This window comes from Leopardus geoffroyi, chromosome C1 (genome assembly GCF_018350155.1).
Source record: "Leopardus geoffroyi isolate Oge1 chromosome C1, O.geoffroyi_Oge1_pat1.0, whole genome shotgun sequence".
Lineage (NCBI taxonomy): Eukaryota > Metazoa > Chordata > Mammalia > Carnivora > Felidae > Leopardus > Leopardus geoffroyi.
The window spans coordinates 92,001,061-92,028,760 of record NC_059328.1 but is presented as its reverse complement, the minus strand read 5'-3'; the positions used below and the strand labels follow the sequence as shown (position 1 = coordinate 92,028,760).

The window sequence follows — 27,700 nt, the reverse complement described above, 5'->3', positions numbered from 1 at the left end:
TTTATTACTACTTCCCTTCATGCCCTCCTGCCTACTAGTTCTGCAAAGGATGATTGATGCTTTGGAAAGGGATGGAGTTAGTATGACGGGGGTACTAGGTGGATGTTGATAAAGTCTAAGATGAGTAGTGAGCTAAAATTAATAAGTAGATAAAACTCTTCTTGTACATTGATGTTTGTAAACAGGCTTCATCAGAATCTCTACTGTGCCTTTCAGAACTGTCAATCAGCTCATTAATGGCCACCCAGAATTCGAATTATGGCAAACTCTCAAATTCAGTCTCTCCTTCAAATGGAATAATGAGTGTCCCATCAAGAATGAGACCCTGAGAACTACTTTGTTCATCAGGCGGCTTGGCTGCTGGTGGTCCTTGTGAAAATTGCAGTAAGTCAGCAAGTGTACATGGCTGTGAAGCTATATTAGAAATCATCTTTCCCACAGATAATGTTTTTAGATTGGGATTGAAATAGCTCATTTCACAATAAGCTGTGGAGGTTTTTCCTGTAATGTAGTGTCAGTTAACATAATGAGCCCATTTTTTTGCTAACAGTTTTAGAGAAGTAGATGCTTAGTTTTTCAAATAAAAAGGGGAAATGATCCTGCTTGTTTTCATATCATTGAGAAAGTCAAAATGGCTCTTATACCCTTAGAGAAAAAGGCAACAATACGCCTTATAAAAGGAGTAGAGGGAAGAGAAAGATTGTCTCAGAGCTTTATAGTGAATTTTCGCAGTCTGACCTTTAAATGTTTTCTTTTTGGAGCATCAGTATTGCTAGCATTGAAGTGGTCATGTCTTATGAAACATTACCTAATCTAGAGAGCTCTGTATAATTTTAGGATGTCTTAGACCTTGATGGTGTTAAAATTTCTTTCAAGGTTACCTGCATCTACTGAGTGCCTTTCTACCATTTTAATTCTTCAACTTGTAAAAAACAAAAACAAGCTGTGTTTCTGAAGGGGCAGAGAAGGTGATCATGGTGTTGAAGACTGGTGGCTGTGCTGTTAGAATATGTCACTTATCACCGGGTATGCCAGAGGTGCTGCCTAGCTCCTCTGTCATTACTGGGTCTTTCCATATGTGAAGACAAGAGTTAATTGTCTGCATCTGTGGCTCCTTTTCATATGCCTTGTCCCCCAAGTGCTACGCTAACATTTTCAGTGAGTGTCTCCACTGAGTGTGTGCAGTGCCCAAGACAGAGCTATAGATACAATTCCTCGTTCTTCTCTTTTCTCTCCCACTCTCCCAACCCCACACATACTCAATCAATTACTGGGTATTTGCTTTCCATATTACTTCCTAGAGTTCTTTCCATTCTACCTTCTACCATCCTAGTCCAGATCACCATAATCTTTTTGTTAAAATAAAATGGCAGCATCCTAACTGTCCTGTCTTGCCTACCTAATCCATCTCTAATAAAGAGAAAAGAAAACATTTGACTCTGTACACTGTAAAGGGAGCTAGTGTAATACAATAGTTAAGGATGTGGGCTCTGTAGCAAGAATATCTGTTTGATTCATGACTCTATTACTTTGACAAATGCAGTTACATAAACTTGAGTAAACAAAGTATATATAAAAGAAAAAAAACCTCTTGATTGAGTTGTCATGAGGATTAAATGACATACATTAGTATAGAGCTTGGTACATAGTGAACACTCAGAGATTACTGTACTCATGAAATGCAAGCTGAGTGTTCTGCTCTTCTGTTAAAAACCCTTAAACCTCACCACGTTTTCTAGGATAAAGCCACATCCCTTTGGCATGCCTTGAAAACCTAGGCTCCCCTCTCTAGCCTCACTCTCACTGCTGCCCTCCAGAGAGTTGTGTCCATTCGCTACCACTTCCCCTGCCCCCAGCAGTCCATGCCTTGTCTTGTGCTCATGCACATGCTGTGCCATTTATTTGGCACTCCCTTGTACCCCAAATCTGATGACTTCATTTCTCCTCCGTGAACATCATCCATTCTTCCTGTTTTCGTGGCTCTCGTCCTTCAGTTCTCTTTTCACCTGTCACTTATTCCAGAAAGCTGTCTCTGATACTCCAGGACTCCCAAAGAACCTTTGAATGCTTTCCTCATGGCAGTGGCCACATACCGTGTAATTGTGCATCCACTGGTCTGAATACTCTGCCTGACCAGGATAAGTCTTCTGCAGGCAGTTTGGGTCATGCTTGCTTTTTTCTAGTACCTAGTCCTTAGAAGTTTCATTCCATTAACATGTGTTTAATAAGTAAAAAAAAAAAAAAAAAAAAAAAAAAAAAAATCAGTATCCAGCTGGAAGTATGTTTGGTGAAATTTTATGATGCCTCGTATATAATCTGTACCTCAGTAACATTTGTTAGGTGAGAAAATGATTTTTAGACTTGTGTGTATCTTTAATTTTGGTAACTATCTTGTGTGGATACATTTAATATTTTAAAAATCCTGAAGTTATTTAAAATTCTGATTTTTAAAATTTGAATCCTAAATTCTAAACACTCCTAAAGTTATCTCATATAAATAAAATGATTTAACAAAGTTGTATAATTTTTTATCAAACATGGGGTTTGATTAGGAAATGAGATGTTTTTGTCCTTGTGTATCATAAACCATCTCTGAAGGCAGAATGTTTTAAACTACTGCGGATGATACCAAGGACTATCAGATGGCTGCTAATCTGAAAGAATTTGTAAACTGGGGAGAAAAACACTTATACTGAAATAATAGTGTTAAAACCCCAGTCACATCTCTAAGCATGAAACAAGGTCATGTGTTCATCAGTCATCTAAAATAAATTGAAATTTCATCTTAACAGAGTAAGATAAGGGCTGACTTATTAAATTAACTCTGTTGTAAGTGATAGATTGCTTAAGCAAAGGGTGGAGTTATTGGTCTATTTGCTAAAATTGGCCCACATAATCTGGGAGCAGCCTGGTGCTCAGACTTTGGTTTCTAAATACCATTTACCATATAAGTGGAAATGGATTTGCTTGGAGAAATGGCTAACTCCAGAACTGGAGCAAAGAACATATGATGTAGATTTGGGGCAATTTGATATAAGAAAATGAAGAAAATGGTGTTCTTTTAAAAAGGACACTGGAACAAGTTTGAAGGAACCCCAAAATGGACAAACTTGGGACAATATGAACATCAGAAAAAAATGACGATTGATTATTATACAAGCAAAGAAGAGGGGTCTGGGAGGAAGGGCAGCAAAAGCTTTTTTTTTTTTTTTTTTTTGTAAGAATATCAGCTAATAATTAAGGAAGGAATGATGGAATTAGAAAAAAATCACTATTTTGCAGTCCCAAATGGAATAATCAAAGCAAGGGTTATTAGTGGATGGTAAATCATGGTGAAAAATTATTGGGAAATTGGACAGCTGAATAGTACCAAATTATCATTTGGTACTATTTTTATTGATATAAAAGGGGACATTTACCTTTACAATAGATGTGGCAGAAACCATCTTAACCAAGCAATCAAACTTAGCATCAACAGTAATTGTTTAACTTTTTGTATCTTTAGAGGTTATGAAATATGAAGTTCACAGTATGAAGTATTTTTGCCAGAGCTGTTTAATTTGTATCTAGATTCAGCTTTTGGTTCACTGGAAATACACAACATGGAGGGACAGGTTTAATGATATCATGAGGAAGTAGTAAGACAAATCCAAAATGTGGGACATTCTATAAGACAACTCGTCTGGAATCTTCAAAAAGTCAATGTGTTAAAAATAGAGCAGGATATCTCAATTAAAAGATACTGCAAAAAATAAAACAACCAAATGCAACAGGTAAATTTTAATGAGATCCTAGACTGGAGTGGGGATATCATAAAGAGACATAGTGTGGGCAGTTGAGGAAATTAGAATATGAAAAAGATATTAGATAATATAGAATTGTTAATTTACTCAGATGTGGTAATAGTATTGTAGGTATGTAGGAAAATTATCTTTATTCCTAGGAAATGCATGTTGAGTTATTTAGGAGTGAACTGCTGCCATGTCTGTAACCTGCTTCAGCAGTATACGTTTTATAAGTAAATAAAGTGTTGGCATAGAAAAACATAGATATGGCCGTATGTTCCAGTTGAGTAGATGGAATGTTCATTGTACTATTTTTTTTCAACATTTCTTTTGGTTTGAAATTTTAAAGAATCGACTGGAAAAATAACAAGTTCAGCATGATGAAAACAAAGCCCAAGTCTTGGGAATGTCAGGCAAGCTGTCAGTCCCAGGGCTTCTGCAATAGTGTTAAGGCCCACTTCTCCATCCTTCAACTTTGTTCCTGTGCCTGCATAGAGCTGAACACCCATGAACATGAGAAGTGTGATCCTAGTGTTATTAGCCAAACTTTGGATAGCTATGAAAATCTCCAGATAAGATTAATAGAGGAGTTTGAGGGCAGAACCTTGTGTACTCATTTTCAGCATTTCCAGTGTCTGGAATGTTGTGGGCATTCAAAAACTGTTGACTGAAAAGATACCTACAGGGAAGACCACATTTGAAGATTACCTAGAAAAGTGAGAGCATGCCAGTGACCTTATCCAAATCCGCTAAATATTTGTGGAGTTTAATAGAACTGAACTAGTTAAGGGGCAAATAAGATTAAGGTTGGTTCCAGAAGTAAGGGAACCCACTTTTACATCTGTGTGTATTATGTATGCAATAATGACTACATTTTTTTTTTTAAGTTTCAGAAACAATATTGCTTTTCTGAGTTAATAATGAAAACACTTGAGTGGAAGTCTACTGTAGTTTTTCCCACACAGGGGGACATCTGAGTTTGGTGAGAAATCTTCAGAGGTTGGCATGTGCAATTATGCTTCTCCTTGGTGAGCTATGAGTTGGGCACTTAATTATGTAAAAAATATTGTAAGAGAGCAGTTGCATAATCCCCAAGAGAGTAATTATTGTCTATCTTGGCAGAATGCAAGACTCTTTTAATCTGTAAATAAGCAATCCTATGTGGAAGAGCTACATGTAGAGTGATGCTGTGTTGTAAAGGTCTCTTATGAATTTTTTAAAGTGAAAGTGGAAGCTCCATATGCTGATTGGCCTCTGCCTTTGTGCTTCAAAGGGTTGATGATGCTTCCCCTGTGGTTTTAACCCCTCCTGAAATATTTAAACCTCTGAGAAGGATTCCTGTAAATTGTCAAACTGCATCTGAGTTAAGCCTGTGAAAAGTCTGAATATTTCAAATACAGAGGAAGTAAAGTGTTCTTTCTGTAAAGTAAAAAAACCGATATGAAAAACAAAACAACAGAATAAAACATTGACAGTGCTTAAGGAATGCTTGAATTAGCTAATGGGTTTCTCGCTTATTGGAGGATAGTAGTCTTATGAGCTGCAATGGCACACATAAAAATATTTTTAAAAAGTAAGTTGCTTTCAGTGTATGTGTGTACTTTGGTGGGTCTGAGTCTTTTGGATACTGAAAGTAAATTATGGTTTTAAAATTGTCGACAGATCTGCCTTCCCTCTTGTTCTTCCTATTAGTGTTGATGAAATGTGCATGTTCTTTTCCAAAGTTGACTTTTCCAGTTGAGCAGCAGAGTCCCCACTCCCACCCCTTTGCCTACTCAAGGACCTCATTCTGGGTGACTCTCCTTCTCTCTTGCATGACCAACTTTTCCCTCTCTACCAAGTTATTCCCATCAAAATAAAAACATGTAACAGCTTCCATTGTTTTTAAAAAGCCCTTCCTTGACTTCTCTAACTACATCCTTAATGCTCTTTCCCCTTTGCAGCAAACTCAAGAGTCTATCTTCTATATTCTGTTTTCACTTCCTCTCTTCCCATTGTCTCTTAAACCTTTTCCAAGCTCCCCAGTTGACATGGAACTTGCTTTTGTGAAGGTGTACCTGTGACCTTCACACAGCCAGGTTCCATGGACAGCACTTGGTCAAATCTTACTATCAGCAGCTAACAGTTTATCAGTCCTTCGTTCTAGAAACACTTTCTATACTTGAGTTAGGGAAAACCTGTTCTGGTTTTCCCTTCCTCACCAGTCACTTGTGCTCAGCCTTTTGGTGGGCTCTTTTCCTGATCTCATAGGATTACTCAGTCCCAGGTCCTCTCCCCTCTTCTGCTTTCTCCCGAAGTCATATCTGGCATTATCATGGTTAAAAATCTTCTGTATACTCTAAAGACTCCCACATTTATATCTGCAGTACATACCTGTACCCCGGACTACAGACTTGTCTGTCTAGTTGCCTGCTGCCCCACATCCCATTGGATGACTAATGGGTGTCTCAAATTTAACATAGTCAAAATGAAACACCTGGTCTTCTCACAGTTGTCCCTTACCTGGTTATTGCAATAGCTTCCTATCTGCTTTTCATGTCTCCATCTTTGCTCCAGCCCCTTTCAGTCTATATTAAAAACAACAGCTTGAAAGACCCCTAATAAAACATCAGATCATATCCCTCATCTGCCCCAAGCCCTCCAATGACTTCTGTCCTGGTCAGCATAAAAGCTGGTCCAACAAGTTCCTTTCATCATCTGACCCCATTACCTTTCTAGCTCATCTCCTACCTTTCTCCCTGTCACCCACTCTGCTCCAGCCACACTGGTCCCTTCCTTAGACATACATCAGACACTTTTGCCTCAGGGCTTTAGCATGGAATGATACTAGAATGACCTGTCCTGTACTTCTGTGTGGCTTGCTCCTTCACCACTTTCAAATCTCTGCTTATTTGCCCTCTTCCCACTGATACCTCCTCTAACCATCCATTTAAATGCCCCCCCACCCCCCACCCCATCCCCATCAGTGCATCCTGTCCCTCTTCCTGGCTTTTTCTCCACTGCACTTACCATCACATGAAAATAAAATATTTACTTTGTTGTTTCTGTTGCTGAATTTTCTTTCGTTTTTTTTTTTTTTTTTTTTTTTTTTTAATCTGTCTGCTCTTACTAGAATGTAAGGTTCCCAAGGGAAGAAATTTTGTCAACCTTCTTCATAGCTGTGCCACCTGTGCCTATGAAAATAGGTACTCAAATATTGCTGAAGGATTAATTGAAAAGCAACCTCAAAAGTTGATTGACTTTTTTCCTTGTCAACTTTTTTTTTTTTTTTTTTTTTAAGCATTCTGGGTAGATAGAGGATATAGAGCATTCAGAATGATTCACTATATACTAATAGCTATTTCCCATTCCTCAGTTTCTCTGTTTGAAGAACATAAGGACATTCCTCACGGCCTGTTGCGAGACATTTGGAATGAGAAAGAGTGAACTCTTTGAAGCATTTGACCTGTTTGATGTTCGTGACTTTGGAAAGGTAATTACATTTATTTTTTTATGTATTATTTTTTTTTTAGTGGGGACCATTTTATCTAATACTTGTAATTTCTTGTTGAAGTAGGACATGTGACTTAAGTGGCCTAGGTATGTGCATTAGGTAGTTAAACTTCGCAGGTAAATGACTTAGCAAAAAAAACCCAAATAACAACATTGTCCAAATGAGAATTATTTTTCATTTAAAGCAGTATAAGGAGAGTCTTTTATCCAGAAGTAACCTGTTGGCTATTTCAGAGGGCAGGATTACTCTTTTACATGCGACAGATAGTAGGAACAGTATTTTTTCCCCTCTGGTCTTTTCTATATCTGAGAGGCACCTAAGTTTTGGAGGTTGAGAATGTTCTGCTGTCCCTCTCCCTATTTTGACCCTTGGGCAAGTGTTGGGGGAGACATGAATCCGAAATGTTTGACATTGTCAAGTAATTCTATTGTTTGGATTTCAGTGTATACATGTTAGATTGTTGGACTTCAGTGATGTTTGTCACATGTAAATTGTTACAATGTTTGGTATTATCTGTATGTATACTAAACGCTTGTGTGTAGTAGGTGAGAGATTATTGTTTCAAAAGTTATGGATATTAATTTCAAAGTGATTGGACATAAAGTTAAACTTTGACATGTCAGAAGCCATAAAGAGCCATAATTAAGGTGACTTTATTTTTGCTCCTGCTGACATAATTGTATTATGAAAATAAACAAATAGAAAGGGAGATAACTAAATGGAACTGAGAAGTTTGCCCTTGCTCTTATAATTCAGGTGCTAGTATTTCATCAGAAGGCTCTTTGACAGTGACACTTCATTTTGTTTCTAAGATGTAATATTTTGGTTATGAAATGAAAACCAAGCAATGGATTGGTTTGCTTGACCATGGGAATAAATAGCACAAACTTGAAACAGACTCATAAGAAATTTGATGCTGAAATCTGATGCAAGTACGGGGAAGCCATCCTGCCCAGGAAGAGAGAAGCCTTGGCTTCTTGACTCAGAGTCACTTGGTCATCTTCTGGAAGTCACACTCATCAGACTGTCAGCCTCGAAGCCTATACAAAATGAAATGGGTGTAAGACTGTGGTTTCTAAGATTCCTTTTTCCTTTGGCAAGCTGTGATTTAACTCTTTTGAGGTCCAAAAATGTGATGGAGGATAGCATGGTAACAAATCAAATGAAAACCAATCCTTCTGGTGGAGAGATTGGTAACACATTTGTCTAAGGCCATGATGTGAAGCCTTGAAGACAAAGAGGAATCAACTAGAATCCCAGGTAAGGTGGATAGTCCTTTAAGTTTTTGGCCCTAAAAAAAAAAGTCTTAATAGCCTAAAAACAGGTTTCCTTTATTATTTGACCCTTCCCCCTACTTTTAAAAAGTCTTCTTTGATTTTTCTTTTCTTTTCACTGTCTGTTGGGGAAATGAAAAATGAAAATGAATTAGGGAAATTAAAAATGAAAAAAAAAGTCCAGATTTTTTTAAAGTTTTTTAAGGAGCTCTTCACTTTTCATTCATATTTTCAAGAAATGGTGTGTACAAAGATTAGGACATCATCTAAATTCTTTGGAAATACATGGCCTTGTTCTAGTGGAATGCCACTATGTGCTTCCATAATGGAAGCTTTGTAGGAGCTGAGAAATTAAAGACTTAATAATAAAGGAGTAAACTGTGTGCTTCTCAAGGGTAAATGTATTTATGGCTACTTAAAATATTTTGAAAGTGATAAATTTGAAGCAGAGTTGAACTTGAGGATGTCATTGAGAACTTGATCCTGTACTTACCACTTTAAAATCATACATTTTTGCTGCCAAGACTGGTGCAGTGTCCAAACTACATTTGACTTAAATAAACCAGTGAAAGTTAAAGAATTTAGGATGGTGGGCCATAATTTACCAGGGTTACTACTATTAAACATTATTACTCTAAGCAAAAACATCAATACTATCACTCAATGAAAACTTTGGAGATAACTTCTATCTTTTCAATCTTTATATATGTGTACACACACACACACACACACACACACACACGAATCCTCATACCTGCCCTCTGACATGCAAGTTCTGTTCAAATTATATATGTAGTAGAGATTGGAACAGTGGTTTGAACCCAGATCTGACTGATTCTCACTGCTACCATCGTGCAACATTCACATAGCAGGTTCCAGTGCTTTGTACATACTGGCTCAATCTTCGTATCAGTCCTGCCAGGTAGCTATCATTATCCATATTTTAATTTTTAAGTTTAAAAAATGTGAATAAGGTGTTGGAGACCAAATAATTTCTGGAATTGTGATGATAAATTTTAACAGGATGTAGACAGCTTAGTTTATTTTTCTTCATTCTTAAGGATTTAATTAAATTTTCGATTAACCTAAAAAGAAAATATCCTTATATGTATGCTCCCCTGTCTGCCTCAATTCGTATAAATAGTGAATCTAGGATTCATATATATTTGACACCTTTTTGCCTAGGAATATATTAATTGTAATAATAGTATCTAAAGTTTTTATTTCATTTTGAAACTTTGAGTGTGCTTCATATCTAGACCTCATCTGATTCTCATGATAGTCTTAGGAAGGAAGCAAGCAAATATTCCAAATAAGGAAACCAAGAGATGGAGGTTTAACAGCAATTTAAAGGTTTCCTTGGTTGGGGACAGAGCAGGATCTGGATCTGTATCAGGCCTTCTGACCTCTTAGCCCTTTGTTTTTCTTGGCTACTGTCTATGTTTGGGTCTTGCTGCTATGTGAATGCTCAGGGAGAAGGATGAACTCATGGGAGAAAACCAAGGGACAATATGAGATTGAAAAGTACAAGTGATCTGTGACTTGGAATCTAATTGCACTTTTATTTTTTTTTTTTTTATGAAAGAGAGGAAAGATTTAGGATACTGCATGAGTTGCAGTATAATGCTGGTTGAAATTAAGAACTCTACCTTTACAAATGTTTGACCGATTCATGTCTCTAGCCATGTAGTCAGTTTTGAGCTAACCCTCCCTCCCTTCCCTCTGGTGTAGTCTGCTCCCTAATCTTTATCTTAGTTCTCCCTTGGTTCTGGGTTCAGGAACTCTACCCTAAATCATAGGCTTTGATATGGATAGATTTTCTTTTAGAAATTAGCCAAATCCTGGGAAAACTAAAGGAATGCATGACATTAAAAAGTACAAGTGATCTGTCATTTGACATCTAATTATACTTTATCTTTAGAAAGAGAGGAAAGATGTTTAGCATACTGTAGGTGTTAACAAAAATGAATGAAAGTTTTTCTCTTAGTTTTTGAGATAGTGAAGAACACAAATATTTTGGGCACTCTAGATGGGCTTAACAATAATTTTGCCTTTCAGCATTACCTTTAATTCCTAGTATTGAGTGCTTTACCCAATGTTAACATAATATCCATTTCACTTCAAACTCATATGTCAACAAAAGAATACTTATGAACATTTCCTATAATTTGATTTTTTTTAAATTAAATCTCACAAGGATGGGGATGAATTTAGTAAGTTGGCTTAGTAAGTTTACTTTCTTTTAAAGAAGATTGATCTTTTTCTGACTTTATAATAACAAAAAAGTAATCTTAGTTGGCTTCTTTAAGTATTGTAATAAAGAACTTCTTTACCTAGAAAATTAAAGGTTACTAATTAAAATACTTTTTACATTGCAACAGGATCTGCAAATTTGCTCATTTCCATGCTGTATATAAATTATTCTTCTATTCCTGTGTGCAGACTGTCATGTTCTGATTAACAATTCTGCTGTTTGGAAATGTTTCCTACTGAGCTGTCTGTTGGCACATTTATAGTGCGGAAGTACATGGGATTTTTCTTGAATGAGACCATTTCTAGTGAGTAATAGAAATCCTGTTGCTGCTGTTGTCCAGATGAGTGATGAAGTCAGCTTCTTCCTTTGGTTGTTCTGGGTGGTATAAGGGCCTGCTTCTTGCTACCAACGAACTTCGCATCTGTTGTTTCAAGCTTTGTTAAACACCTTTCAAGTGTAAGGTGCTATGTTCTTGAATCAAAGAGAATCACACCTGGCTAAAGGTAGTTCTAGCTGCTTCTAGTAGCAGTAGGGTAGTAGCAATGTGTTAAGGTTCAGGGCATGTATTGTCAAAAGGGAGTTCAATGCATTGGGAGTACAGGATACAGGTAAGAGCATTATTGAGAGGTCATTTTGTGTTTGGGTTAAGAATATGGTTTCTGAGTTGGATCTTGGTTTGAGTTCTGGTTATACTCCTTACTAGTATGTCATCTAAGACAAGTTATACTTAACCTCATTGAGTTTCAGTTTTCTCATCTATAAATTGAAGTTAGAGAGATAATGTATGTAAAGTGCTTAACAGAGTATCTAGATTTAAAGTATGTACTTGTAAATACTAGCTGTTACTACTATTACTGTTACCAGTATTACAACTGTCATTACTAGTGTTAATTGGGTTCCAATTCAGCGGTAGGCATAGGGGTTGAATTTTGAATTGAGTGCAAGAATTAATGACATTGCAGGGGCAAGGTGAAGAAATAAACTTTGTTTTTTCTAATGTAGCATAGCATTGGTCTGTTTTATCCTGTCCTTGTCCCTTCTTCTGTGGGCTTGCATCTCCTTTGAGAAACCACCCTTTTCCAGTCACATAGTTTGGATGGTTTGGTCAGTGAGAATATCCCATCCTTTTGGCCAGAGGGAAAGGTTCGGGGATGGGGCAGATCACTCATTTGGGACCAAGATGATGTGTTGAGACATTTGTAGGGGCAATTCTATTGTGATCTCCTCCAGCTATTATGAAGCGTGGGGTAGCCACAGCCATCTGGGTACCACGTGGAGTTTCAAAACAGATCAAGTTTAGAGGGAGCAGAGCTGAGGAGGATCCCACATGTGAGGCTGGAATCATGCTGTGCCCAAAGACAAATACATATATCTCTGGATTTTTTCCATGACATGAGCCAGTATATTCTTCCTCTTTTCTTCAAGCCAGTTTGCCTTAGATTTCTCTCACTTTTGGTTGAGAGAACTAAGTGATTGACCTGGTTTTGTCTGTCCATTGATTTCAGTTGTGTAGATAAGTTAACTTTTCTTCTCTTACCAAAGTCCACACAACTTGCACACCATATGGTAGCCTCTATGTGTTTTATCATATATAGAAAAGGAGGTATGAGGACAGAATCCCAGAACATCTGTTTTGCAGCATGTAAATAAGTAGAAGTATGGTCCCAGCTTTGTGTTAAATGCTTTCTGTTCCGGGGCGCCTGGGTGGTGCAGTTGGTTGAGCGTCCGACTTCAGCCAGGTCACGATCTCACGGTCCGGGAGTTCGAGCCCCGCGTCAGGCTCTGGGCTGATGGCTCAGAGCCTGGAGCCTGTTTCCGATTCTGTGTCTCCCTCTCTCTCTGCCCCTCCCCCGTTCATGCTCTGTCTCTCTCTGTCCCAAAAATAAATAAACGTTGAAAAAAATTAAAAAAAAAATGCTTTCTGTTCCTTTCCATTGACTCAAGCAGTATTGCTAGATCTTCAGGTTTGGAAGAGACTCTCAAAGGCATCAGAAATTCTTCTCCAGTTTATCTGTGCTGTATGGTATCAGGTGGTCATTCATGCCTCTGTAGACAGGGAGCTCACTTCCTCCTGAGGCCCCCAGCTGTATTTATGTGTTGGGACATACAGAAAGATTTAAAGATGACCTTAAAACCACAGGGTAGAAAGGACTAAACAAGGCCAACACATTCATCTGGGGATTAGTAGGGCTTGGAGATACTTATTGATTTGGATAAAATGGTCCAAGAAGTCAGAAAACCCTACAGGATTCTATGTGCCCTCTAAGTTTTTTACTTTACTCCTCTGACCTTGGATTCCTCATCTATAAATAGGATAATAATTTCTACCATACAGAATTATTATGAAAACAGAGTTCATTTATGTAAAATGCCTGGCATATTGCTTAATAAATAATTGAATGAACAAGTAGATTGAGTATGGAACCAGTAGTTGGGATAGATACAGATCATTCACGGTTCTGAATGTGGATATGTGTAAAGTCCAAAAGAGGATTCTAGGGGCATTTTTTGAAAGTTTATTTGGTTTGATACTTTTCTGGCTCAGGTTATTAAGAAAGTTACAATGCACATGTGTGTGTGCATGTATGCACACAAATGGTTATTTATACCTTATGTTTTCCTAGTTTTTTTTGGTAAGAATACGTTTAACTTTGTGCGTGTGCACACATGCGCGTGCAGAGATTAGTTGAGAGATTTGCAGTGAAACTTTCCCTGAAGGTAGTTGATACCTTAACACTCATTAAATGCCCCTCCCCCACATAAACCAAATTAGCAGCTACATCAGATTCAAGATAGAAATGGTTGAGTTCTTCACCTTAAATACATGGCCATTTAAAAATGAACTTGCTGAGAAAAACCGAGGGGTATATGGTTAACTTAATGTTGAAAAAATGTTGTCTGTGTAATGAAAATTCACAACAGTCTGTACCATCTCCACTAAGAGGCATTAGTGTGTGTCCCCCACCGCCAACAGTTTATTAGCACCTGCTATCAAGCTGCCTTGACATTGTGAGCTCAAATTTCTGGCCCATCTGTAATGCCTTATCATCTTCTGAGAGTATTTGCTTGGTTGTATCCTATAGTTTGTGTGTTTTCACTTTTTCATCCTTTTTAGCCTAACATGTTTACCTCAGGGTGTATGTTAAAAGGTTCAAGGACCTCTTCCTGCCCAGCCTGTGCTGTTAGCCCAGGCTAGCCTCTCAGCACTTTTACCTGGATGCTGGCTAAGCTCCATGTTCTCGTCCCTGCTTACAGTCCTTGTGGGTGCTGGGGAGCTTACCCTCTGAAGCACCACATACATCCCAACACAGCAATACTGGAGGACCTGTAATTGGTTTCCTACTACCTATGCATCTCCTTGGAACTTTACCTGGTTTTCCCGGTCACAAGAAAACCCTCCCTACCAAAGATGCATGAGCCTCACTTGGGTCTGGGTAGCTTCAGAGATCTCATGTTGGCGTGGTTTGAAAAATTCATATTGGCTTGTGCATGTGCACTGATCAACAACTGGAAACATTTTTCAAAGATCTGTATGTAACTAAGATGAATTATCTTGGCACATAAACGTAATTTCTCTTTTTGAACTCCCACTCTTGAGAAGTTTGACAGTGCTTGAAGTATCTCTCATCCCAAATTATTCAAGTCTTTGGGGCTTTTGCAGTCATAGAGCCCTAATCAGCCTTGGTTCAAAATACCAGAAGGAGCTCAACGTCTGTCCAGTGGATGGTTGGCCAGCATGGTTCTATTGAAGACTGGTCCCAAGGGCTTCTTCAATAGCTCTTGTTCTCTGATGCTGGCATGTTACTGTAGGTCCAGTGTCACTCAACCAGGCACTACCAACACCCCCCCCCCCCCCCCCCCCACCAAATTTTAGCCTCTGCATTGAACCTGGTCAGGCCACATTTCCCAGTTTTAGCAGTGAATGCTGTTCAGAAGCTCATGGAATACTTTCCAGCCAGGAGGCTTGAGTCAAAGCGTCCTTATTCAGCCTTCACAGAGGTACTAACTTCAACCTGATAAAGCAGCATTTGGAATCTCTGGTTCCTTTCCTTCAAGAAGGCCCTGGATTTGTCCTGCAAAATCAGCCAGCTTCCAGCCTAGAGCAGGCTAGCCTATCAGGGCTATTGTGAGGAGTCAACCTCTGTCAGCCCACAAAAGCCTTCTTTACTTTCTCCCCCTTGAGCAGTGGGTGGTTTGCTTGTATTTACATAACTAAGGGAGAGCTTTCCAGTGATTCCTTCCTGAACAAAGAAAGCTTGTTCAAGACCTCCATTTGTGTCTCCTTAAGCCTAGAAGGAGGGAACAGCTTCTGGCCTTCCCTAATGTGTCTGTCTGGTTGGCTTTTAATACAATCTCTACATCATTAGCAGTATTCTTTTTTTGTCTTTTTACACAGCTGACCTTTTTAGCAACCTCTACATCTATTTCAGTCTGTTTGCCAGTATATTTCACAGGGTACTTAATGCCAGGCAGATTTCCCATTTTTACGGCACCTCAAAGAACTCTGGTACCTGAGACATGCAGGATCATTCTTTACACCTTAGTGATTTTTCAAGTTCTTTTTCTTTTCCTTCCTTTTCTTTTTGTCTGCTGATTGTTTTTGAGCCGGTTCAAAAAAACTCTGCACTGCTCTCCAACCTTAGTACAGTTGAAAATTCCTAGAATAGCATTTCCCAAAGAACCCCATTGTCTTGAGAAATATTAATAGATAGCATGGGAAAAATATTCTTGTACAAATACATTTGTTAAACTGCATATTCTCTATGGGATATAGTATAGTAGAGGCACTGATGAGTCCTGCAGTGAGGAAAATAGTTAAGGTTTTGCTTAAATCTAGGGTTTCTAAAACTTGTATATAAGTAACTATTTAGATACCACACAATCTCTTCAAACTCACTATGTATAAAATTGAACTAGTCTTTTATTTTCTTCACCCATTTCTATTTGGGTAAAGCTATTGCTTTATTCACACTGCCAGGGACTAAAGTTACAAATGCCTCTGTTACAGCCCTTGTCACTGGAGTTATTTTAACTTCTAAGCTTAGAAGCTTCTAAGTAGCTCCCTACCTTCAGGTTTGAACCACTCCAGATTTTACTTTCAGAGTAATCATAACAAAAAATGCAGAACTGATCATTTTACTCTTAGGTTTAAAACTTGACAGTGGATCGCTGTTGCTTACAAGAGAATAAAGTCCAAACCCTTTTACAGGTCACACAAGGTTATTTGTGATCAGACCCCTTGTGTGCCTTTCTAACCTTATTTCTTGCTTTCCTACTTCTATTACCCACCTTGCCTCAGTCACATGAAATCACTAAAGTCATCATCACTCTCCAGTTAATACTTATTAATATTGTTTCCTTTGTCTAGAGTGCTCTTTCCTCCCCATATCCCTGACCCCTAGTCTTTAGTGACTTATTTTAAGATTACACACAGAAATACACTGCTTGAAGTCTGAGAATGGATGATTTATCTAGAGCTCTGTGTGTAGTTGATTCTTGGATATATTGAATACCCCCTGGGGCCTGACTTTGCTAATGTCTCTCTGCCTCTTTCTTCAGTTCCAGCTGAACCTTTGTGGTCCTCCTCTGTCCTGCAGAAATTTAACCTTGACACATTAAATCTGCTCTCTTCCTCAGCTCATTTTGAGACTTTGAGATCAAGTAAACCTGGTTTTCCCCCTCCCCTGTCCCTAGTTACCAATGTAGGAAAGTTACCCAACTTCCCAGGGACTTCATATAAAACAGCCCTAATGAGCTGTGGTGAGGAGTATGCATTTGATTCTCTGGTGGTTTGCACAGTTAGCACAGTGTGGGCCGTAGGCTCAGTGGTACCATCTCTTGAGCAATTCACCCATTATTTCTTCATTCTGCGAATGTTTGTGAGCTTTTTCTGCCAGGCACTGCCAAGTGCTGCTTAATCAACATGGGCAGACAGTCTCCTGCCCTCGAGTTGCTGTTTGAGTTCAGGAAACAAAACAAGTAAGGCATAAATAAACAAGACAATCACAACCAATGATAAGTACCATTGAGGAAATAAACAGTAGAATGATGAACTACTGGAAGAAGCCACTTTGGACAAGGTGGTAAGAAAAATCTCTTTGAAATCCCGGAGACCCAGTGAAGGCAGATATTAGTATTGGATATTTAATAAAAATTAAGTTTTAGGTAAGCATGCTTTAAATAGATTCTAACCCCACTTCTTCCAGCAGAACCCCTTGGAATAGTCCTTTAACCTAGTCTCTGCTTCATCAACTCTCAAATCTCTTCTGATTCTAAATTGTCACTTACTGGTAAAGGTAATAGGAGCACATTACATTTTATAAAGTAATGCTTTATTTTGATAATTCTTAGTTGTATAATCCTCTCTGAAAATACTTAGGCTTTTAGCCCAGGTCTATTCTATTTTCGGTAATATTGGCATTCCTTTAAAATCTTGAGAATATATATTTAACTGTACATATACACTTATATACATATATAAAGGCATTATAAAGAGATGAAAGCATGTTAAAGAATGTTGCTTTGATTTTGCATCTTTACTTGGTAAAGTTAGGAGAACATTGGTTATCTAGAAGTGGGAATTTAGTTTGAGAACTGAAACTGAGCTTCTCTTTGCTGTGCCAAGGTTTCCTCCAAAGATGAACCTCAAATCTTTTGAGTGGTAGTTTTTTTCAATTCTACTATATTCTTAATATATATGTAAATAAGCACACAGGTACGGGTTTATAGATATACCAAGATTACTAGACATATCTACATACATACCATCTGTAGTAATTTATTTATTGTACCTTTTGTTTATAAGTATATGCATAAATGTAATTTATGATTTTTTTAACTTGCATGCATATAATTTAAGTACCATATAGCTGCATATTGTAATTCCTGTTACATGATGATCTATGTGAGCTTCGTTATATCTTTGGTTAACCTTGTTTATGTATAAGCCTTTTTTTTTTCCTTCTAAGGCTTTTAAACCAAAGGTGTTTTTAATCCTCTCTTGAAGGAATGCGCCATATTGCAGAAGGTATAAGTAATGAAATTATTGTAGTATAGCATGCTAAGTGCAATAATGGACAAATGAAAAGATGCTATGCAAGAGAAAGGGTTCTGCAGTTCCTAAATGTGGTTAAGGAAGGTGCCTCAGAGTTTATCCTTATGCTTAATCTAGACAAAAACAACAACAACAAACAATACAAAACCAGGAGGGGGTGTTGGTGCTGCTGCTGCTGGCTGTTGTTAAGAACTTACCAAGACCATGTCTTTGGTACCATCTTACTTTATCCTCACAGCAACACTATAATGTTGGTATTTGCTTCCATTTGATGGCTGAAGAGACTGAAATTCAGAGTTAAAAAAACAAATCATAGCTTATAGATGATGCAGCATGGATCTGAGACAACTCCAGAGGTCATGGTCTTAATGGTCTTACTGCACTGCTTCCAAGCAGAAGTGGGAAAGAGCTTTCTGGATAGGGGGAAAGTCATATAGAAAGATACAGAAGGGGGGGATCCATGTGGAATATTTGTGGTTCTTCAGAGAGTCCTGTAGCTTTATATGAGATGCAGTTGGGGTGAGCAGGACCTTGAGGTCCAGCAGAGATTGGGGCCAGGGTGTGTGGGCTCTGGGGTCTTGCATGGTCTGCACTGATTCTGATGAAGGGCCAGAGAACAGTTCTTAACAGATAGACTTGAGATGACCCGTTGTGCCCTTTGACCTAATCACTACCATGGAGGGGAGACTGTATAGGATTGTTGTAATGCCAGCAATCGGAAGGGCAGGTGAAAGGAAAGCGATGTGGTTGAAAACTATTGCAGACCTTTCCAGAGCGATGGCAAGAGAGGCCCAGAGTTTGAAAGCTTTTCACCATTTAGGAATTGACGTGACCAGTGAAAGAGCAAGCAGAGGGAAGAGAGAACATGGACTCCTGAGATTCTCCTGAGTGCCTGGAGGGGAAGTGGAGCTCACTGTAAGTGGAAATAATAGGGCAGCAGCAGGCACAACTTACAGTGTTTGTTTAGCATAAGAATCCTAATGGCATTTACACTCATTTCTGTAGATATATTTTGCAACTTACTATGTTTTATTTTGCAAACATTTTTACTATATTTGACGTTAATTTTCCCTGTATTTCATTTTTGATGTCTTTTGGCATTTGCTGATTATCTAGTAGAGATTTGCTCTCTAGTAGAACACTTAAAAACTTTTTGGGGTTTAATTATTTAAAAAAATAACTATAATACTTAAATTTTTGTAATAGTACACTTTTTAGGAGTATTTGTCTGTTCCAAGGCTATGACAGATATATGCTGACCAGTACACACATTCTTATTCCTATATTAGCTTCTGGCCCACATCCCATCTCAGCTGTGTCCAGGGATCCATAACCTCCTTAACCCTGTTATTATATTACCTTAAGGGGTAGGTTATCCAAGACGTAAGCAATTCATTGAGTCTGATTTGCTTTTGGTAAACTGTTACTGTGAATGTGATGTTTGAGAAATCTGCAAGGAGAATTAACTGGTTAACTCCAGTAGGTGATCTAATAGCCAACTTACTCTTCTGTACAAGCAGCAGTGGTGGAAAACTCTTGGTCTTTTGTGCTTCTACTGTTGTGCTTATGTATTTCCTATCAACGGGATCTTCTGGAAAAGAAGGATGGTATTTTCCATATTTATTCTCCCTGTTTTTTTAAATGACTTACGCACATCTGTGGCAATAAAAGAATGCTGGTGTTTGCATCCCATGCTCAGAGGAGTGGTAGGGAGGTAGCAGTGGATGAATGCTCTCATCTGCACAGGCTAGCAGAGGAAGTGTGTGTCAGGAGTGTTATGAACACCAAACAACTACAGGAAACAATACCTGGTAGTTGCTGCAGCTGTGTGGAGACCAGCCATGCAAGCTTCCTCTGGACAGAGTTTAGTTTCTGAGTTGCTTATTTTCCACCTAAAGCGCCTATGTCTTTGGAGGACTGCATTGGAGAAATATTAATTGATTATGGGCCTTTCTTTGATTTGCCTCAATGCCAGTTATAATGCCCTTTGGCCAGTAAAAATCCTGCTGAATCAACATACTGTCCAAGGACTAACAGTGTCTGGACAAGCCAGGCACAGAGCCAACAAAAATCATTAGGTTGGAATGAATGAACGGCATTTATATCTTCCAGAATATTCCCCCTGGAACTGTGTGTGCCTGTGTGCACACAAGCAATTTCACACTAAATGTGCTTGGTGACCTTAGGTGTAGGCTTTACCTTGCTACTGTCCTCCTGTGTTTCTGTGTAAAGGATAGGAAGGATGATGCTTGCTGCTTCTGGATGGGGAGGTACCTTGTAGATCATTCCTGCCCTTCAGGCTGTCTTTTTAAAGTAGCTGACTACTCATAGTTCATCTCAGACAAAGTGATCATCTAGAATGGTTGTTTTATGACATGGGAGGATATGTAATACACCATTTTTATTGATCAGTCTAAGTGAAGCTTGGTTTTTTTGTTTATTTTGAGAGAGAGTGCATAAGCAGAGGAGGGGCAGAGAGAGGGAGAGGAAGAATTACAGGCTGACAGCACAGAGCCTGATGCAGGACTTGATCTCATAAACCACGAGATCATGACCTGAGCCAAAATCAAGAGTTGGATGCTTAACTGACTGAGCCACCCAGGCACCCCTAAGTCAGGTTTTGAAGACTGATTTCATTGGTTGTGTGGTTTGGGTAAAGTAATAAAAAAAAATGGATAGAAGGCCAGATTCAGGTTAGAATGAACTGTGTCCGCTTGTTATGTCTGTAAAGCTTTACCTTGCATTAGCAAATATCACTGCTGATGTTCTTCTAATAGCCTATTAGTTTCTGGGGTGAAGCAGCAGAACAGTGTGAACTTACTGACTTCCAGATAATAAAGGACGATTTCTTAGGGAGCTAGTAATTTAAAATTGCATGGCATTATAGTGAAACGAGTATAAAATGTAGCAAAAGGATGGTATTAATTAGCATTGGTTTTCCAAAAAAAAAAAAAATTGCAGAGGACTTTTTATATTTGTTGTAACTTGGATTTGATCAATACACCCTCCCCACCCCCCCCACCAAGACTTTCATAAGTGGATAGATCCTCATCTAGATAAATAAGCAATCAAACATATGTATCGTTTTTCCCACACTGTTTTGGGCTGATGACAGGACTCCCTTCTACAGTATTTGAAAGATTCCTGGTGATGGCACAGAAATTTCTGAATAGCAACCGTTTCAATTATGGATAATGAATTATTTAGAAGATCATCACTAATAATAAATCATAATCTGTCTTCCTAAATTGTCTGATGGATCCTGTAGCAGCATAGAATTTATAACTAACTCTTCTAAAGGACAATCCTCTAAATATGTGAAGGTTTTTATTCTCCTCAAAGTCTTCTTAAAATGAAATAGACCTAATATGCTCAGTTGTTTCCTTTTTCTTTGTAGTGTACCCACTTCTAATAATGTGAGATGTATTTTTTTATGAATATAATTTATTGTCAAATTGGCTTACATACAACACCCGGTGCTCATCCCAACAAGTGCCCTCCTCAATGCCCATCACCCATTTTCCCTTTTCGCAACCCCTTGAGATGTCTTGTCTTATGATAACACATATGAAAAAAGGAGTTAAAGATCAAAACATTTAAAATTGAAAAGGAAATTGGAAGTGATGTAGAGGAAGGGAAACTATCATCATACCAGCTAGTTTGAGGATTACATTTATCTCTCAGCTGTCCCAAAGTCACGGGGGGTGGGGGAAACAAAAACAAAAAAATGTTAATTCAGAAAGTGAGCTTTGGAACTAGTCTTTGTGCCAAGTGGAATTTGGAAAAAAAAATATAAGCCCAATATTTAAAAAAAATTATTATAGAAATAATATATGGAAATGTAGAAAGACTATCACAGTGATCATTCCTATATCCACTATTCAGGAATTGTTGACACTTGATCATGTTTGCTTTATTCTATGTAACACAGGTTTCCTTGCTATCCAAAAGTTCACTTTATGCCTCTCTGCTTTTATGAAAGACCTACATTAGTAACTGTTTTTAGTTACCTGAAAAATATCTGAAGAGGGTTTTTGCTTTTAGGAAATGTTAATTGTTGCTTTGCTCTGTGCCGTTTTGGCTTATGAATGGCTTCATAGGAACACTTTACTTTTGGATATGGGAAAGCCTGTACTGCTATTTCTGATGAACCATTTCAAAGTAAATTGTAGGTAAGCACCATGACATTTGTTTCCTAAATACTTCAAGTTTTATAGCTCCCAAAATATGGTTGTTTCCTATGTAGCCATAATATCTTTATCATACATAACAAAATGAGTGATAATTTTTTAATATCATTTAATATCTAGACCATACTCAAATTTTACCTGTATCCCTAAAATATCTTTTATAGCTGGTTTCTTTGAACTAGGATTGATTCAGCATTTAGCCATTGTATTTGGCTGTTGTCTCTTCAATTTTATGCACATTTTGTTTTGTGTTTAATAACTTTCTGATAACGTGCTTATGGTGATGATCATTTCTACTGGGTTTTTATTGGATTTAACCTACCATTTTTGGTTAAAATTAGAATAAGGCTTGAGTTTTCTATAATCCAGTACACTCTTTTTTTAAATGAAGTATAGTTGACATAATCTAAGGCACTTTTAAAAGCTTTGTCTGGGGGCGCCTGGGTGGCTCAGTTGGTTAAGCATCTGATTTCAGTTCAGGTCATGATCTCACTGCTTGTGAGTTTGAGCCCCTTGGTGGACTCTATGACAATTCAGAGCCTGGAGCCTGCTTTGGATTCTATATCTCCCCTTCTCTGTCCCTCTCCCACTCATGCTCTGTCTCTCTCTCTTTCTAAAAAATAAATAAGCATTAAAATTAAAAGCTTTGGCTGCATTCACTATAGGAGGGGGCTCAGTAAAGTTTTTTGTAAGAATCAAATAACTTGTCTTATAATGTCAAACAACTTACAAGTCCTTTAGGACTATTACGTACCAAGTTCTGAAACAACCATATGGAGTTACTCAATATGTTTTCATACAGAGTTAAATACAGTGAATATACTCTTGTAGATACATCAGTGAAACATCTCTTTCGTCAAGAAACCTCGGGCATCCTTGGGTCAGAGGTGTTTGAGCTCTAAGATTTTCATCTGACTCAAAAAAAAAAAAAAAAAAGGCGTTTCAGTCATTCAGACATTGTGAAAAATGTCAGCATTCTGATCTAGTTCTGCATAAAGAACCCTGTAATTTTAGGAACATTTAAAGAATTAGATGTCCTGCTCCTGCCCATGGGGTTTCATTTCCATGGAGAATTTACCCAAATATTATTAGGTATATCTCACACTTCCAGGATATTCTGATCTAGAGGTTCAACTGATTTTTTTTTCTTCCATGGTATTATATTTAAAATTTTATTAAATTATGATTTTTAGGGAAGATAATGGTTAAAATTTTGAAAGTAATAGTTTTTAGGGAATAGATTAGGAGAAAATAGAAATATTTTTTAGAGGGATCCCATATTTCAGTTGTACCAAATGTCAATCTTAAAATGAAGATGCTGTTTAAACCTTACTCTCTTAGGAGCAAAAAAATGGAATGGACAAAAGAATTTTCTTAAAATTGGGTGAGTTTCCCCCTTTAAATTGTATTATTGTATCTTTAATAGTAAGAGTATGTTACTACGTTGACAAGAATTCCCCCAATTCAAAAATCAAAATTTTATAAGCATATTTTCTTCATTTATGGCCAGAGTGGTTGTAGCTTGTTCAGGATAACCATTTCTCTATCTGTTGTTGTTAGGTAGCATTAGTTAAATAAACAAAACCTGTCCCTAATTTGGGTCTGGTCAGTAATGTAATAGTTATAGTCTTCTCTTTTCCATAAAAAATTACCTATGTAATCCATACAACTTTCTTCCACATTTTTTCTCTCCCTAGCCCAGCTGATCTAGAAGGACTCTGAAAAGCATTCTTTATTCCCTCAGTAGGAAGTTCAGTACTGTCTCTTAGTGAAGTTGACAGTCCTTTTTCTGAGACGGGAATCAGGGACAGTCAGTCAGTAGTTCCCCCCCCCCCCCCCTTCATTGTGTATTCATTGAGTATTTCATGAAAAAACTTTTAGTTTTGTTTCAGGGAAGACATATTTGCCCCCCAAACTGTACAAATGCCCTCAAGAAAGTTTACAATAATGAAACAGCAGTTGAAATGTGCAGAAATATAATCTCTTCTACACTTCATATTTTCTACTATTCCTGAACCTACACTATTCATTGCCATGGAAAGTGTTACTGTACTTTTGAAACATTCAACAAAATTCAAAATCCACATTTAGGGTTTCTAATAAGCACAGTGAGACACTAGAAATTACACTGATTTATTACCATATAGTAAAAGGGATTTTTTTTTTGGTTGAAAAGAAAAGAGTAACACATTAGTAATTTTAATGTAATACCAAGGCAATCTTTTCTTCATAGGTAGCTTTTATGTAGTGCCTATACTTAACATCTGTGATGGTTTATTAACTTTTAAAATTTGAGCTAAGTGAAGATAGGTCAGTATGATTAAAATCTGAAGTCAGGAGTTTATCAATGATATCAACTAATTAACCGAGAATACCAATTTAAGGAGAGAAAGAATGGGTCTTCAGTTTCCTCACTAGAATCAAATTATTTTACCTAGTTGGTACAGTTTCTGAGAGGATTAAAACTGATAATGTTGTATGGGAGATCTTCGGCATAATGCTTGACACATGAGTGTGTGCTAGAAAAATATTAACTGATAAAATATGTTTAGACATTTATTGGACAGAGGCTGTTATTTTCATATGTTTACATATTCCTCTTTTCAGTACAGTTTGCATTGCATAATTTGCATCAAATTGAGGTCAAAGGTGTAAGTCTAATCTTTCTGAAGAATAAATAATAGAGGTATAAAAACATAGATAAAACAATATGTAAAACATTTGATAGCTCAGTAATAATCAGCAGCCTTGTTATAATTCATGACCCATTTAGAATTTTATATATATGCTGAACCATATGAAATTTCTAATATTTCACAAAACTTAAAGTTTGATGTGGCTTAACCTAGTATTTTGGCTCTAGATGGCTTCTGAAGTAGATGATTGTTTTAAAATGAGAAGAGCTGTCTGTATAAATAATAGTTGGTTTCTGCATGCTTTTTTTTTTTTTTTTTTTTGTAAAACTAGAACCAAATGAGTATGTTTTTCCTTTAGCATAAAGAGGAACTTAGAAACAATAACAGTATTGCTTCTGTTTTTGTAATTGAAAAAACTTCTTGGAATTAGTCAGGAGACCTGGATTTAATAAAGAGTTCTCCAGTTCTGTTTCTTAGGATTACTTGACTTCTCACTTGTTAAATGATCTCTTGGCTAATAAACAAAAAATTAGCGTTGACTATTTGGAACTTCAAATTATCATGAATTGGGCTTGCTTTTAGTAGCCTGTGTTAATTAGCATAAAATCTGTACTCCTCTGATTCTCTGTGAAACAGTACTTCTTTGTTGGTAAGTGTATACACCTTAGATTACTATGTAATATCAGTATGTTGCCAAATTTTAAATCCCTCAAAAATAGTGACTCATGGTATCAAAGATAGAATTTTTTTCCTAGACTTTTTTCCTGAAGTAAAAACATTCTAAGATACGAATTGAGAGTAAGGACTTGGGAAAACATTTTTTGCTGCTCCCCGTGTTCATCAGTGGTAACAACCAATAGCACATTCCATTTTGCAAGTGCCAAAACCTTACTGTGCCTCACAGGATGTTATTAAAATAACGCTGAAAATCAATAAAGAATATATTATAGGTCTTTGACATCTTTTATATCAATATCACATTGCAAATGAATTTTTCTGCTTCATGCAACTGTGTCAGTCTTTAAAAAGTTCAATTAAGGGGCGCCTGGGTGGCGCAGTCGGTTAAGCATCCGACTTCAGCCAGGTCACGATCTCGCGGTCCGTGAGTTCGAGCCCCGCGTCGGGCTCTGGGCTGATGGCTCAGAGCCTGGAGCCTGTTTCCGATTCTGTGTCTCCCTCTCTCTCTGCCCCTCCCCCGTTCATGCTCTGTCTCTCTCTGTCCCAAAAATAAATAAACGTTGAAAAAAAAAATTAAAAAAAAAAAAAGTTCAATTAAGACCAAATTTAATGATTATATATTATTTACTTTTTTTTTTTTTGAGAGAGGGAGAGAGAGGGAGGGAGGAAGCGTGTATACTCCCTTGTGGGGAAGGAGAAGAGGGTGATGGAGGGGGAGAATCTTAAGCAGACATTGCCCTGAGCCCAACATGGGTTTGATCCTCAGAACTGTGAGATCATGACCTAAGCTGAAATCAAGAGTTGGACACCTAACTGATTGAACCGCCCGGGTGTCCCAACGGTTCATTTTTTGAAGATAAACTTCTTGAGTGCAAAGGAAGATCAAATGACATAAGTTTAAAGATGTTCCCTTTACTTAATTCTGTTTCCCTTGATGATGTGGAGAATTTGAAATAGTTCTCTAGATAGCTTTTCAGGTAGATGAATCTTGTTCAGAGTATTGAATATTTGAGTTGGTAGTCCTGGCCCTTTAGCATGAATTTTCTAGAATAGTAATTCTGGGACTGTTGATTACCAGAACATGGGAAGGAATTTGTGTCCATTCTTGTGGTTGATTAGAAGGTTTTTATATGTCTTCAAAATATGTATTATTTTTGAAAAAATGCTTGCATTTTTACCTTCATACTTACAAATTACTTGTTAGATTTTTAAAGTGATAATTAAAATTCTATTATCTTTCATTTTAGGCCAACCCTTAAGATAAAAATTAGTTAACAAGAGAACAAATCAAAGTCTTGTCTGTTATAGGCTTGATAGGCCCTTTAAATTAACTTTGAACATAGTCATTTTGTTTAATTTATTTTTTTTTAATTTACATCCAAGTTAGTTTTCAGGAGTAGATTCCTTAGTGCCCCTTACCCATTTAGCCCACCCCCCCCCCACAACCTCTCCAGTAACCCTCTGTTTCTTCTCCATGTTTAAGAGTCTCTTATGTTTTGTTCCCCTCCCTGTTTTTATATTATTTTTGTTTCCCTTCCCTTATTGAACATAGTCATTTTGATTTTTATGATGCCTGTCCTGGAGGGAGAGTGCTACTTGAAGTTGCATGTGTCTTTCAATCAGGAAATCAGTATGTTGGATAGAAATTTCAGTTATCTGCCATCTTCCTATCTTGACTTTTGGTTCAAGCCGGAAAATTGATATGTAAAAATTCCTAGAGTAATGTGATATTCTCTGCCTAATAGCTCTCAGCTCTTCAAAATATTATAAATATAACCCCTGGTTTCCAGCCACACAGCCATGTTGAGATGTGGAGTGACATCATTGTAATCCTATGTCTATGGCTCTCAGCAGCACTTTCACCTTTACTTCTTCCCTTGTTCCTCCTGGAAGTCCAGTATCTCATGTCAGCTCTTGAGGAGTTCTGTTGGTTAGTATGGGGTTGGCTGTCGTCCTGCTTCTTCCTTCTCCACCTGTTAGCGTCAGTGTCCTCTCTGAGCTTGCTTGTGAGTGTGGATGGGATGCTCTGAAGCTCCAGAAGACTCCAGGCTCTTGTGTTGCTCTGTGAGTTTCCCTGTCAGGAAAGGCTGTTGGATTACCACCATGGTAGTGAAGCCTTTGAGGATGAGCTGGCCATCTGAAGACCTCAGGGTGGCCAGAGCCACATTGTTTTGGGCACAGTGCAGGGATACTGCCTTTCTCGGCTCTCTTAGTACTTTCTTCCTCTCTTAAGGGCTGTACCCTCCCTGGGCTCATCATATTCCTAGGGTAGAGACAAAGGAATAAGAGTGAGCACACCATGTTGTGGGATTTCCTCCCTCTGTGTTTGGAGTCTT

At 37.7% G+C, this 27,700-nt stretch overlaps 1 protein-coding gene across 1 annotated transcript in view; it reads left to right on the top strand.

Moving 5' to 3' along the window:
* Nucleotides 1-27,700, top strand: part of VAV3 (vav guanine nucleotide exchange factor 3) — a 353,758-nt gene that overhangs the window by 76,604 nt on the left and 249,454 nt on the right. Inside the window, exon 2 of the mRNA XM_045478481.1 lies at nucleotides 7,141-7,257. Coding sequence (XP_045334437.1) covers nucleotides 7,141-7,257 — 117 coding nt within the window. The remainder of the gene's footprint in view (nucleotides 1-7,140; nucleotides 7,258-27,700) is intronic.